We start from the raw sequence: 14,578 nt of genomic DNA, 5'->3' as shown, positions 1-14,578 counted from the left end.
TGCAGGCAGAGACCCGAGAGAGCCAGGACGCACACATAAGCCAGCAGGTAGCTGAGCTCAGGGAAGGATAGGAGAGGCGCTGAGGGCGGGCGCTGTGAAGGAGAAGCTGGCTGGGCCTGAAGGCCTAACTCAGCATGGGAAGTCATACAGTAGTTTGAAAGGTTAAGTTACAAAGTCAGGGAATGAACCAGAGCTAATGGCCTAGGCATTTAATAATCAATAATTGGCCCCAGAATTGTCATTCCAGGAGGAGGACTGGAAAAGAAAAAGTTTAATTTTTTATTTTATTTTATCTTTTTACAAATCTGAAATAAAAATTTAACAAACTTTGATATTCAAAGTTTCAAAAAAACCGGAGATAACTGTCACTGTTCCGTCCTCACACAGAAGTGGTTCAGGCAGAGGAAGAAGCTAAACTTTATATACTCTTACACTAGCATTATTATAAAATAACTTTATGGCAAATTCTCAACACTCTTTGCTAGAACATACCAAATACAACAGTTTGTAAAGTTTACAACTTGATACGAATCAAAATACACTAAAATGAATTCATTTGCAAATAAGTGGCTTTTAAACGTAAAAAGGAAAACTCCCACAAATCTCTAAAATATTGAAATAAATTAATAAACTGGTATTTTTCTTCTTAAAAACCATTCTCCATCTGCGCCCAGAGCTAAGGTTGTCCAATAGCCCTCTGTACCCAAATCCTGCCCAGAAAGAGCTGGTCTCCCAGGAGTGCTCTCTCTCCCAAGCCCACAGGTGAGACCTCACTCTCTCTCCACCGTCCACAGAGGGGCCAGGCAGAAGCTCACAGGGCACAGGAACTGTGGAGCAGCCTGGGGGAGGACCCTTCCAAGTCTCCATACGTGCCCAGAACTAAGGCTGCTCCACAGCCCTCCAGGCACAAAGCCTGCCTGGAGAGAGCTGGTCTCCCAGGAGAGCTCTCTCTCCTATGACTGCAGGCTCAAATGCTCACAGGAGGGACAAGCTCCAGTCAGTGACAGCAAGACCAATTAACATCAGAGATAAGCAGGTGGTGAGAGGCAAGTGCAAGAACATAAGCAACAGAAACCAAGACTATGTGGTATCATCAGAACCCAGTTCTCCCACCACAGCAAGTACTGGATGTCCCAACACAGCTGAAAAGCAAGATTCTGATTTAAAATCACATCTCATGAAGATGATAGAGGACTTTAAAAAGGACATAAATAAATCATTTAAAGAAATACAGGGGTTGGGGATTTAGCTCAGTGGTAGAGCGCTTGCCTAGCAAGCACAAGGCCCAGGGTTCGGTCCCCAGCTCCGAAAAAAAGAACCAAAAAAAAAAAAAAAGAAAAAAAGAAAGAAAGAAAGAAATACAGAAGAACACAAGTAAACAAGTAGAAGCCCTTAAAGAGGAAACACAAAAATCCCTTAAAGAGTTACAGGAAAACACAACCAAAGAGGTGAAGTAATTGAACAAAACCATCCAGGATCTAAACATAAAAATAGAAACAACAAATCATAAAGGGAGACAACACTGCAGATAGAAAACCTAGGAAAGAGGTCAGAAGTCATAGAGGCAAGCATCATGAATAGGATACAAGAGATAGAAGAGAGAATCTCAGGGGCAGAAGATGCCATAGAAAACATCGACACAACAGTCAAAGAGAATGAAAAACGCAAAAAGCTCCTAACCCAAAACATCCAGGAAATCCAGGACTCAATGAGAAGATCAAACCTAAGGATAATATGTATAGAAGAGAGTGAAGACTCCGAGCTCAAAGGACCAGTAAATATCTTCAACAAAATCATAGAAGAAAACGTCCCTAACCTAAAGAAAGAGATGCCCATAAACATACAAGAAGTCTACAGAACTCCAAATAGATTGGATCAGAAAAGAAAATCCTCCCGTCACATAATAGTCAAAACACCAAATGCACAAAACAAAGAATATTAAAAGCAGTAAGGGAAAAAGGTCAAGTAACACATAAAGGCAGACCTATCAGACTTACACCAGACTTCTCGCCAGAGACTATGAAAGCCAGAAGATCCTGGACAGATGTCACACAGACACTAAGAGAACACAAATGCCAGCCCAGGTTACTGTATCCTGCAAAACTCTCAATTAACATAGATGGAGAAACCAAGATATTCCATGACAAAACCAAATTTACACAATATCTTTCTACAAATCCAGCCCTACAAAGGATAATAGATGGAAAAATCCAACACAAGGGGGGAAACTACACCCTGGAAAAGGCAAGAAAGTAATCTTTTTTCAACAAAAGAAGATATCTACAGAAAAGTAAGTCCACCTCTTAAAAACAAAAAATAACAGGAAACAACACTCACTATTCCTTAATCTATCTCAACATCAATGGACTCAATTCTCCAATGAAAAGACATAGACTGACACCACGTCAGAGTAAAAGGCTGGAGAAAAAAGGTTCCAAGCAAATGGTCCTAAGAAACAAGCTGGAATAGCCAATCTAATATCGAATAAAATTGACTTTCAACTAAAAGTTATCAAAAAAAGGTAAGGACACTTCATATTCATCAAAGGAAAAATCTTCCAAGATGAACTCTCAATTCTGAACATCTATGCTTCAAATGCAAGGGCACCCACATTCATAAAAGAAACCTTACTAAAGCTCAAAGCACACACATTGCACCTCACACAGTAATAGTGGGAGACTTCATACCCCACTCTCAGCAGTGGACAGATCATGGAGACAGAAACTAAACAGAGACATAGATAGACTAACAGAAGTTATGAACCATTTGGATTTAACAGATATCTATAGAACATATTTCATCCTAAATCAAAAGAAAATAACTTCTTAGCACCTGATGGCACCTTCTACAAAATTGACCATGTAATTGGTCACAAAACAGGCCTCAACAGATACAAAAAGAATGAAATAGTCTCTTACATCCTATCAGATCACCACGGACTAAGGCTGGCCTTCAGTAACAACAAAAACAACACAAAGCCCACAAACACACGGAAGGTGAAAAATGCTCTACTCAATGATAACTTGGTCAAGGAAGAAATAAAAAATGAAATTACAGACTTTTAAAGATTTCATGAAAATGAAGGTATAACACAGCCAAAATTATGGGATACAATGAAAGAAGTGCTAAGAGGAAAACGCATAATAGCTCTGAGTACCTCCAAAAAGAAACTGGAAAGAGCATACATTAGCAGGTTGATGGCACACCAGAAAGCTCTAGAACAAAAGGAAACAAACACACCCGCGAGGAGTAGACAGCAGAAAATAATCAAACTCAGAGCTGAAATGAACCAAGTAGAAACAAAAGGAACTATACAAAGAATCGACAAAACCAGGAGCAGGTTATTTGAGAAAAATCAACAAAATATAGATAAACCCTGAGCCAGACTAACCAGAGGGCAAAGAGACAGTATCCAAATTACCAAAATCAGAAATGAAAAGGGAGACATAACAGAAACTGAGGAAATTTTAAAAAAAAGTATTAGATCCTAGTACAAAAGCCTATACTCATCAAAACCAGAAAATCTGGAGGAAATGGACAATTTTCTACACAGATACAAGGTACCAAAGTTAAATCAGGATCACTTAAACTATCTAAATAGTCCCATAAGAAATAGAAGCAAGCATTAAGTCTCCCATGGGTTTAGTATAGAATTCTATCAGACTTTCAAAGACCTCATACCAATACTCTTCAAACTGTTCCACAAAACAGAAACAGCAGGAACACTACCCAATTCCTTCTTTGAAGCCAGAGTTATGCTTACACATAAACCACACAAAGACCCTACAAAGAAAGAGAACTTCAGACCAATTTCCCTCATGAATATCGATGCAAATATAGTCAATAATTAATTCTCGCAAACTGAATCCATGAACACATCAAAACGATCATTCACCATGATCAGGTAGGCTTCATTCCAGGGATGCAGGAATGATTCAGTATACAGAAATCCAACAACGTAATCCACTATATAAACAAACTCAAAGAAATAAAAGCACACGATCATCTCACTAGATGCTGAGGAAGCACGTGACAACATTCAACACCTCTTCTTGTTAAAGTCCTGGAAAGAATAGGAATTCAAGGCCCATACCTAAACATAGTAAAAAGCAAGATACAGCAAACCAGTAGCTAACATTAAACTAAAGGGAGAGAATCTTGAAGCAATCCCACTAAAATCAGGGACCAGAGAAGGCTGCCCACACTCTCCCTACCTGTTCAATGTAGTACTTGAAGTCCTAGCCAGAGCAATCAGACAACAAAATGAGGTCAAAGGGATACAAATTGGAAACGAAAAAGTCAAAATATCACTATTTGCAGATGATATGATAGTATACCTAAGTGACCCCCAAAATTCCAGAGAACTCCTAAGCCTGATAAACAACTCCAGCAAAAGGGCTGGGTATAAAAATGACTCAAACAAATCAATAGCCTTCCTCCACTCAAAGGATAAACAGGCTGAGCAAGAAATTAGGGAAATGACACCCTTCACAATAGTCACAAATAATATAAAATACCTTGATGTGACTCTAACCAAGCAAGTGAAACATCTGTATGACAAGAACTTCAAGTCTCGGAAGAAGATATCAGAAGATGGAAAGACCTTCCATGCTCATGGATCGGCAGGATTAGTATAGTACAAATGGTCGTTTTACCAAAAACAATCTACAGATTCAATGCAATCCCCATCAAAATTCCAACTCAATTCTTCATAGAGTAGGAAAGAGCAATTCACAAATACATCTCGAATAACAAAAAAACCCAGGATGGCAAAAACTAGTTTCAACAATGAAAGAACTTCTGGGGGAATCAACACCCCTGACTTCAAGCTTATATTACAGAGCAATTGTGATTTAAAAAAAAACAAAAAACAACTGCATGGTATTGGTACAGAGACAGGCAGGTAGATCAATGGAATAGAATTGAAGACCCAGAAGTGAACCCACACACCTATAGTCACTTGATCTTTGACAAAGGAGCAAAAATCATCCAGTGGAAAAAAGACCATTTTCAACAAATGGTGCTGGTTCAAGTGGTGGTCAGCATGTAGAAGAATGTGAATCAATCCACTCTTAAATTCTTGTACAAAGCTCAAGTCCAAGTGGATCAAACTAGATACACTCAAACTAATAGAAGAGAGAGTGGGGAAGAGTCTTGAACACATGGGCACTGGGAAAATTTCCTGAACACCAATGGCTTATGTTCTAAGATCAAGAATCGACAAATGGTACCTCAGAAAATTGCAAAGCTTCTGTAAGGCGAAGGACTCTGTCTATAGAACAAAACAGCAACCAACAGATTGGGAAAAGATCTCTACCAATCCTACATCTGATAGAGGGCTAATATCCAATATATACAAAGAACTCAAGAAGTTAAGACTCCAGAGAGCCAAATAACCCTATTAAAAAATAAGGTACAGAGCTAAACAAAGAATTCTCAGCTGAGGAACATCAAATGGCTGAGAAGCACCTAAAGAAATATTCAACATCCTCAGTCATCAGGGAAATGCAAATCAAAACAACCCTGAGATTTCACCTCACACCAGTGAGAATGGCTAAGATCAAAAACTCAGGTGGCAGCAGATGCTGGCGAGGATGTGGAGAAAGAGGAACACTCCTCCATTGTTGGTGGGATTGCAGACTGGTATGACCATTCTGGAAATCAGTCTGGAGGTTCCTCAGGAAATTGGACATTGAACTGCCTGAGGATCCAGCTATACCTCTCTTGGGCATATACCCAAAAGATGCCCCAACATATAAAAAAGACACGTGCTCCACTATGTTCACAGCAGCCTTATTTATAATAGCCAGAAGCTGGAAAGAACCCAGATGCCCTTCAACAGAGGAATGGATACAGAAAATGTGGTACATCTACACAATGGAATACTACTCAGCTATTAAAAACAATGACTTCATGAAATTCATAGGCAAATGGTCGGAACTGGAAAATATCATCCTGAGTGAGGTAACTGAATCACAAAAGAACACACATGATATATACTTACTGATAATTAAATATTATCCCAAAAGCCCGGAATACCCAAGATACAATTTACAGACCACAAGAAGCTCAGGATGACAAAAATGTGGATGCTTCAATCCTTAGAAGGGGGGAACAAAATACTCACAGGGGGAAATAGAGGGATAAAGAGTGGAGCAGAGACTGAAAGAAAGTCATCCAGAGACTGTCTCACCTGGGGATCCATCCCAAATGCAGCCACCAAACCCAGTCACTATTGCTGATGCCAAGAAGTGCTTGCTAACAGGAGCCTAATATAGTTATCTCCTGAGAGGTTCTGCCAGAGCCTTACTGATACAGATTAAGATGCTTGCAGCTAGCCATGGAACTGAGCACCGGGACCTCAATGTAGGAGTTAGAGAAAGGAATGAAGGAGCTGAAGGGGTTTGCAACCCTATAGGAAGAATAACAGGGCTGGGGATTTAGCTCAGTGGTAGAGCGCTTACCTAGGAAGCGCAAGGCCCTGGGTTCGGTCCCCAGCTCCGGAAAAAAAAAAAAAAAAAAAAAGAATAACAATATTAAGTAACCAGACCCTCAGAGCTCCCAGGGACTAAATCACCAACCAGAGTCCACATGGTCCCAGCTGTATTTGTAGAAGAGGATGGCATTGTTTGGCATTAATAGGAGGAGAGGCCCTTGGTCCTGTGAAGGCTTGTTTCCCCAATGTAGAGGAATGCCAGGGCGTTGAGGTGGGAGTGGGAGCATCTTTAAAGAAGCAGCAGGAGTGGGGATTGGAGAGGGGGGAAGGGGGATAACATTTGAAATGTAAATACATAAAATATTCAATAAAACAATTAAAAAAACATGAAAAATTTGCACTCGAAGCTCACTAAAACTTACTGTCATCAAACACCCCAGCATTAGCAAGTAATAAAGTGATGATTTTGGGATCTTTTTCAAGCTGCATGACGTGCTTGCTTTCGTTTGAGAGGAGAGTGCACACATTAATGGCGAAGTCCACTTCGTTTGGGAGTCCAGATAACAGTGAAAGCACCAGTTTATTATAATCATTTGGCGAATTAAAATCCATAGATAACCCATAACTTTGACGTAGATAATCTATTAAAGACAAAAAGACAGAACAGCACACTGTAAGTCGATCACGGACAATAACTGCGGCTACTCTGTTCTAAACATAGCCCCTTGTACGCTCCTGGCGGATGGGTAACTATGGCTCCTCTCTGGGAAACACACAGCGGACTACGCTTTCCCTTCCCCTTCTCTTTCTTCAGTGTAAGCTACAAGCTCTGCCAACTTTTCCAGCTTACTAATTGTTAAAAGTATATTTTAAATATTAAAATGCACTTACCTTCTTGAATATCACCGATGAAGCCAGAGCAAATCACTATTTCACTGGATTTACTGGGATAGCAGTAAAAGCCATAGTTTTGAGCATCAGAATCCAAAAACTTTAAAAAGCACATAAGGCTCTCTAACCATAGCCATCCACACAGCGGTCCTGCCCCTCTGCTGCCATCCCGTCCCACCCCTACTGTGCTCTCGTCCTTAGTTCTGTTTGATTGTGAAATATCAGGTCCATAAACTCACACAATCCATAGGCCTTTGTGCGTGTTTCCTCTCACTTAACCAACTGCTTTTGAGGTCCAAATTGACAGCTGAATGAGTAATGCATTACTTTCTACACACAGTTCATCATGTCCCCAATGAAAGGATTTCTACTGTTTCTAGTTCTACCTATAAATATGGCTATTATAAACATTCCAGTGTAGGACTTTTTGGGGTCACCCCCATTTTTCTGGGTTAAATATCTAGAAGTCAAAGTGCTGGGTCTCACATACAAATTGAATGCTCCACTTTTTCAGAACTGCAAACACACTTTTCAAGATGGCTGTCGCGTGTTACTCATCTCTAGAACAGAGCTCCCTTTTCACCCTGGCCATCCCTTAGTATCAGCATTAAGTACCTTGACTATGAATCATTTATTCAGTATTTCTTCTAAAACTTCCCAGTCAGTACGTTGCATTCTTATTGTTTCAAAGAGAAATTTTAATTTTGATGTAAATTAATTGTACATTTTCACTTTTGTTTTGTTTCCGCTTTGTTTTTGAAACAGTGTTTCTCTGTGTAGCCCTGGATTTCCTGAATCTGTAGACCAAGTTGGCCTTGAATTCAGGGATGCACCTGCCTCTGCCTCTTAAATGCTGGGATTAAAACCATATGCTACCACACCCAGCTATGTTTTGGGGTCTTAAGAAATTATTTCCTAAAGAAAAAAAAAGACTTTTTTTTATGTGAGAACTGATTTTAAAATATCTATTTAACAAAACTTTCAAAGTCATTAGATAGGCAAATGGAAAAAACACAATTATAGTACATCTGGACCTTGGCAGCCATGGCGCTAGACAAACACCCTAGGACAATATTTTTAAATAAAGCTGTCACTAGTTTAAGAAAATGAGAGTTGGAAAATGTCCAGACCAAACATTTCCCAACACTTCAGAAATACCTGGATTCATGTAAAACAATAACCTGTAAAACTTCCCTATAAAATACAAGTAAGAACCTTTTAAATATATAACAGAAAAAAAAAATAGTTCCTAAGGGGCAGGTGTGAGACGTGATCTTGATCTGCTGCTTTGATTGGCTCTGCTCACGTTCCTCTTGATTAAGGCTCCCAAACTACAGAATACAGGTTTGGGACCGTATGTGGCGCAGCACTGACACCTGAACAGACAGCTCTCCCATTCTAAAGTGTTCTAGGAACACCGCTAACAACGGTGGGCACATAGGAGAGTAACAGGTGACCGAGACAGGGAGTCTGCAACATTTAACCCTGAACAGCAACACACAGCACAGCTCAGCGGGTAAGTGCAGGTGACACAGACATGGGGAGGGCTCGATTTCAAGTCCCCGGCATCAAAACAACCTAGCCATGGTGTGCTGGAACTACTCTTAGCCTGGGAAGGCGGCGTAGACAAGAGTGTCATGGAGCTTGCTGGCCAGCTAGTCTTGCCCACTTATGAGCTCAGGTTCAGTCACAAGTCCTGTCTCACAAACAAAATGAAAAGTGACTGAGGAGAACACCCAAGACTGAACTCTGCTAAACAAACACAAGAATATATAGATTATTTTAATGATTTTGATGAATGAATGAAATTTCTCAGATATCTTAAGAAGCAGACAAATATCTAGGGATACAGGTACAGATTCCAATGTTTCTACATTGTAACAGTAACATCCCTGTTAATAATCCTGATGATAAGTCAGTCTTGCCAGTAGTTCATTTTTTTGACATCTTTACTGAAACCGCCTGGGTAGAAATAAATCTGGAATTTTAAACTCCTCAAGCTAATCTTGGCATTTCTTGATCTGTTACTGAAGGATAAAATCTCTCTCTCTCTCTCTCTCTCTCTCTCTCTCTCTCTATATATATATATATATATATATATATATATACATATACATATACATATATATACACACACATATATACATATATATACACATATATATACACATATATATATTTACACACACATATATATATTCTTACTAATGAACTTTGCTACTAAACAACCAACAAATACAACGTGTCTCTAATCACATCAGGCTTTAGTCATAAAGATCCCTAGAGATACTGTATAAGAAACATAGGACATTAAGATACAGGCTAGAAAGATGGCTTGGTGGGTAAAGGGTTTTACAGCCAAGCCTGATGATGTGAGTTTTGGTTACTGGATTGCACAGGAAAGAGAGAACTGACTGCTTCAACATTTAATCTAACCCCACACTTGCCCTGCTGTCAGACAAGGTGAGTGGTCCACACCCACAATCCCAAGTACTTGGGATCCCAGGGACAGGAGGCCTGTTCCCCCACACGTGTTTCACACCAAGCTGGACAAGGACTGAAGTGAGGCTCATCAGCAAACCTATACCCACAGGCCTTAAAGTCTTCCTTCTCCACACCAGGGAGCTATATTATTTCAGGATAAGATCGGCAGTTTATTTTTAAGAATCTTGATTTAATGTTTATTGAAGTGTATCACTGTTAACAAATTAAATTTGAGGCAACCATTTCTTCCTATTTTCAATTTAGAGAAAAGAAAGAATTCCTCCTAGAAGGTTATTCATGCTTTTTCAGGACTCTGTGGGATAGTATTCGTGTTGGCAATGTCCTTTAGACTATGCAGTCACTCAGCAGTCAGGGTTGCAGTGACTAGCTCTGACACAGGAGAGTCCTTATTAGCTTCAGTGAGTTGTCCGACATAGGTTTTCATCCATACTTAAGGTTAGGAAAGAGCTGGGTATGCAGTCATTGAACCCTTGTCTAACATGCATAAGACCCCGCCCACGTTTGCTCATCAGCAACCTTCACCCACTTGTATAAACCTTTAAAACATATGCACAATTCCAACAAAAATATATTGGTATCAGTGTTGAATAATCCATGCTGAAAACAGAAACTTCTCAACATTTTCTGCTATTTAAAGTGGGAAAGATTCAATAATCTTGGGAAAATTCAGACACCCATCCGCTCTCTCAATGTATGATTGGTGATGTGCTTCTGTGCGTGTGGATGGAGGCCTGAGCTGTCAAAATCACCCTCCTTCATTCCTAGCCACTTAGTCACCCGAGTCACTCACAAAGATGGAACTTTAATTTTTTCAAAACCTACTTTAATGATTAATCTTAACCACTTTAACCTCCCTTGTAGCCCACCACCCAGCAGAGGTAGCCGAAAAGAAAGGATAGGGGGGCGAGGGGGATAGGGGGCTATTTAGAAATGGTTCTTTGGAGCAACTCCCATCTGTGTAGTCTGGAAATCAACAGTTCAGTTCATAGGTTAGATATGGTAGCTCGATCCACTCTCGGACACATCACGGATTCACCAGCAGTCCAGTTTGGTAGAGTTAGAATAGCAAATTCAAATCAGCAGCCATGGCATGACCTCACAGAGACAGCCAGGCCTCAGCCTCAGTACAAGTCAGCAGGAGGGACCAGCAGGAGCACCAGGAGTTCTCGGCCATGCCTCTGTCAGCAAACGAGGTCAGGGACCATCACTGTATAGCTGGCTCTATAAGTAAGCCAAGCTCAGCCTCCATCACTGTCCATCCAGTTCTTTTTAGAGTCCTATTTATATCCTCCAGACGTCACTCATCCTCCACGGCTCTTGCCCGACATGTGCATCTGTCTCAGCTGACATCACTCTGCCAATCAGTCAGGAAGCTGAGGCACACCACCAGGAGTTTCTTAATGCGTTTCTCTCGGTGGAGTCCTGACGAATGCAGCTCAACTACACAATGTAAGGCGAACCAATACATGCGTGCCATTAGTGAGGAATCCTTCATCACGTGTCCTTTCACATGTTTGCTTCAGCAGGACATCCTCTCTCCTGTGTCTGCTTCAGTGAAATGTTCCTCCTTGAGTCTGCCTTAGCCATTTCAGAAAAACACTCCTTCATGTGTTTGCCCCAGCAAAACCCCATGCAACTCAATTAACTTTCCAAAAACTCTCAGTTTTCACTTCGGAAAGAGTCTTTAAAGGAAATCCAGAGCTTGTCTACACACCTAGAGAGCACATCTGTCTCCTGGGGTTGGGCTGCCATATATTTATGTGGGTTTCTGGGGAATCTAAACTCTGGCCTTCATGGTTGAATGACAAGCACTTTAACCACTGAGTGGTACCTGACTTTTTTATTTTTAAGAAAAGACGTTCTTTTCCCTGGTAGCACAGACAGGCTTCCGGCTCAGGGTCACCCTGACTGACCTGCTGGAGTTCCGGTGCTACCACATCTGGGATTGATTATGTGTGTGATGCTGGAAGAGGAACCTAGGCCTTCCCTTGTGCCAAGCCAGGACTCTGACCTTGAATTCTTTACTTAGGTCTTATCCTTAAATACAATTTCAAAATTAATCACTAGGTAATTTTTATTTTGGCATAGGTTTTTCACAGACACACAGACAGAGACAGAGACAGAGACAGACACACACACACACACACACACACACACACACACACACACACACACACACACACACAAAAACCCAAAGCAAAACACAAGTTGAGTTTTCTCAACTTTCCTACTGATAACTTGGAGAGCTACCAGGTAAGGGTTTTGTATGGGTGATAACCACGATCATTAGTACAATAGTGTCACCAAGATGCAACATATCTCTTGCTCTGAAGCACCATCTTTCTTCAGTGTGAACCACGAATTCTGCTATGGAGAAGAAAGCTCCTAATGGCCTCTTCTTTAAGTATCTCTTGTGCAGACTGTCAAATTAGGATACATCTAAGACAACTGTCTAGATTCCCACCATAATGAAGCAGAAACATTATATCAAAAGTGGGATGTTACAGCAGGTTGATGGGTGAGCCTTCGGCTTTTAAACAGGTAGCTTCAGCCATCTTTGCCATTGGCTTCTGAGTACATAGCTCCACCAGGTTTTCAGCACAGGCTTCCAAAAATGCAAAAAAGAGCCTGTCATTCAGAGCCAGAGGTTGTGGTTAGGTGAAGTTAACCAGGACTGTAATCTGTACAAGTAAACAGCGGGGTGTGGTGACAGGCTACTGTAATCTCACAGTTGGGAAACTGAGGCAGGAAGAGAATAGGAGCTTTGAGTCAAGCAGGGCTGCAGAGCAAAACCCTGTCTCAAAACCAAAGCAATAAAGAGACTGAGCTTGCTTCCTGTTACTACGATGAACTGAGACCAAAAGCAATCTGAGAAGGAAAGGGTTTATTAAAGGGCTTATTCCCGCTCACAGCTTGTAGTTCATCATCCAGGGAAGCCAAGGCAGGAGCTGACGGCAGTACAAACAGCACATTTAAAGGTTTGCTTCGCACTGACTTCCTGCCTCACTGCTGTCATTTAAAAAGGCATGTGATGGTGCCTCTCCCTAGGCAAACCGCGATTATTAAGAAGAGCCTCTATGTCTTCAGTTATGGAATCGTTGGGGAAGAAACAGAGGCAAATCCAACATGAATGAAACTTTGGAAATAGACATGAGCATAAAATGAAGAGGTGAAACAGTACACAGTGTGCCTGCTTAAATCAGAGAGCCAGCGACCATTAGAGCTCTGCACAAGGACCAATGACCAACCACGGAAAACGCATAAAACAACTCTTTTTTTTTGCTTACAATGTTGCTATCTCTTGCCCTGAGTAGGCCAAATGCTAAAGACATGGATCCCAGCTCATCTTCCAGAACTCCTGAAAACTAGGACCTCCAGCAGCTCCATTCCAATCTCTTTACCAGAGTTTCAAGTTAATTATTTCCTGATCCAAATCATTCCTTTGCAGCTACAGAAATTTCTATAACGATGCCACTTGATTGAAAAAGACCTGTAACATCATGTTAGGAATGACAGAATTCAGATCATTTCTGACATTCTTTATGCATTGCAGTGGACTCCATGCAGGGCTTGTGGCTTCCCTAACACTCGGTCCCTCTGAGCCCAGGTTTCTTATGGTAGTTTATGGTCAGTTTCTCTACTTTTTTTTTTTTTTTCTTTTTTTCGGAGCTGGGGACCGAACCCAGGGCCTTGCGCCTGCTAGCCAAGCGCTCTACCACTGAGCTAAATCCCCAACCCCCAGTTTCTCTACTCTTAAATAGACCTTCCTTTTTGTCATTTATTAGCTATTTGGAATAAATTTACTAATGATAAGCTAATAAGGAAAATCAGTAAGAAAATTTACTTTAAAAAATTCCCAAACTTTCCTTTAAAAAAAAAAGATATTTGTTTATTATATATAAGTACACTGTAGCTGTCTTCAGACACACCAGAAGAGGGCACCAGATCTCATTACAGATGGTTGTGAGCCACCATGTGGTTGCTGGGAATTGAACTCAGGACCTCTGGAAGGGCAGTCAGTGCTATTAACCGCTGAGCCACCTCTCCAGTCCCAAACTTACTTTTATAATCTGTGGTACAAAGGGCTCTAACAGAAAGTAAAGCCAAGCTGGGAAAGGCCTAAGGACTTAAGCATGCTCATGTGCACAGTAGGTCACCTAACTCACCGCGCACGCGCATGATGTCTACATCGCACTTCAACCCTCTGGGCCTACGCCCAGCAAAGCCCGTGGTACGTACCTGACACGCTGTGCTGCTGGTAGTTGTAGGAAGACGGAATCGCACCAATAGGGAGCTGTGGCTTTGGATTGCCCGGTGGTACCTCATCATCATCTTCCCCGAAATGGTGAACTTTCTCGTACTTTTCTAGATAACTGAAAGAGAAAACCATTGTATGTTACTTTTAAACTTCTACTGCATGTTTCTTTCTTTCCTGGGTACCTAAGACTGGAGTCTGTTCATAGCCATAGTGAGGAGAACAACACCGTGTGCTAAGAAGACAGTGACTTCACTCACTAGGACACGGTGGTAAACTCAGCGCAATGGTTCTTCTCTGTACAAAAAACCTCACAACTCCAGGAACAAAACTATCTACAGTAGAGCAAACTACGAGCGCCTGCGGGTGAATGACGAACACTGCATGCACTGTTCATGCTCTGAGAGGATGAAGAAATGTAAACCAAATAAAGCCTTCCTCACCAACACCGCCCAAAGAAGGAAAACAGGAGGAGTTAGAAGACAAGACTT

The 14,578-nt window shown here is 41.2% G+C and overlaps 1 protein-coding gene across 1 annotated transcript in view; it reads right to left on the bottom strand.

The window, feature by feature from the left end:
* Positions 1 to 14,578, bottom strand: part of Arid2 (AT-rich interaction domain 2) — a 118,286-nt gene that overhangs the window by 50,831 nt on the left and 52,877 nt on the right. Inside the window, 2 exon segments of the mRNA NM_001432507.1 lie at positions 6,859 to 7,077; positions 14,072 to 14,205. Of these exon segments, the coding sequence (NP_001419436.1) occupies positions 6,859 to 7,077; positions 14,072 to 14,205 (353 nt within the window).

This window comes from Rattus norvegicus, chromosome 7, assembly GCF_021556685.1.
Source record: "Rattus norvegicus strain SHRSP/BbbUtx chromosome 7, alternate assembly SHRSP_T2T, whole genome shotgun sequence".
In the NCBI taxonomy this organism is placed as follows: Eukaryota; Metazoa; Chordata; class Mammalia; order Rodentia; family Muridae; genus Rattus; species Rattus norvegicus.
Note: the sequence above shows the minus strand (reverse complement) of the source record. Positions and strands in the feature narration are given on the sequence as shown.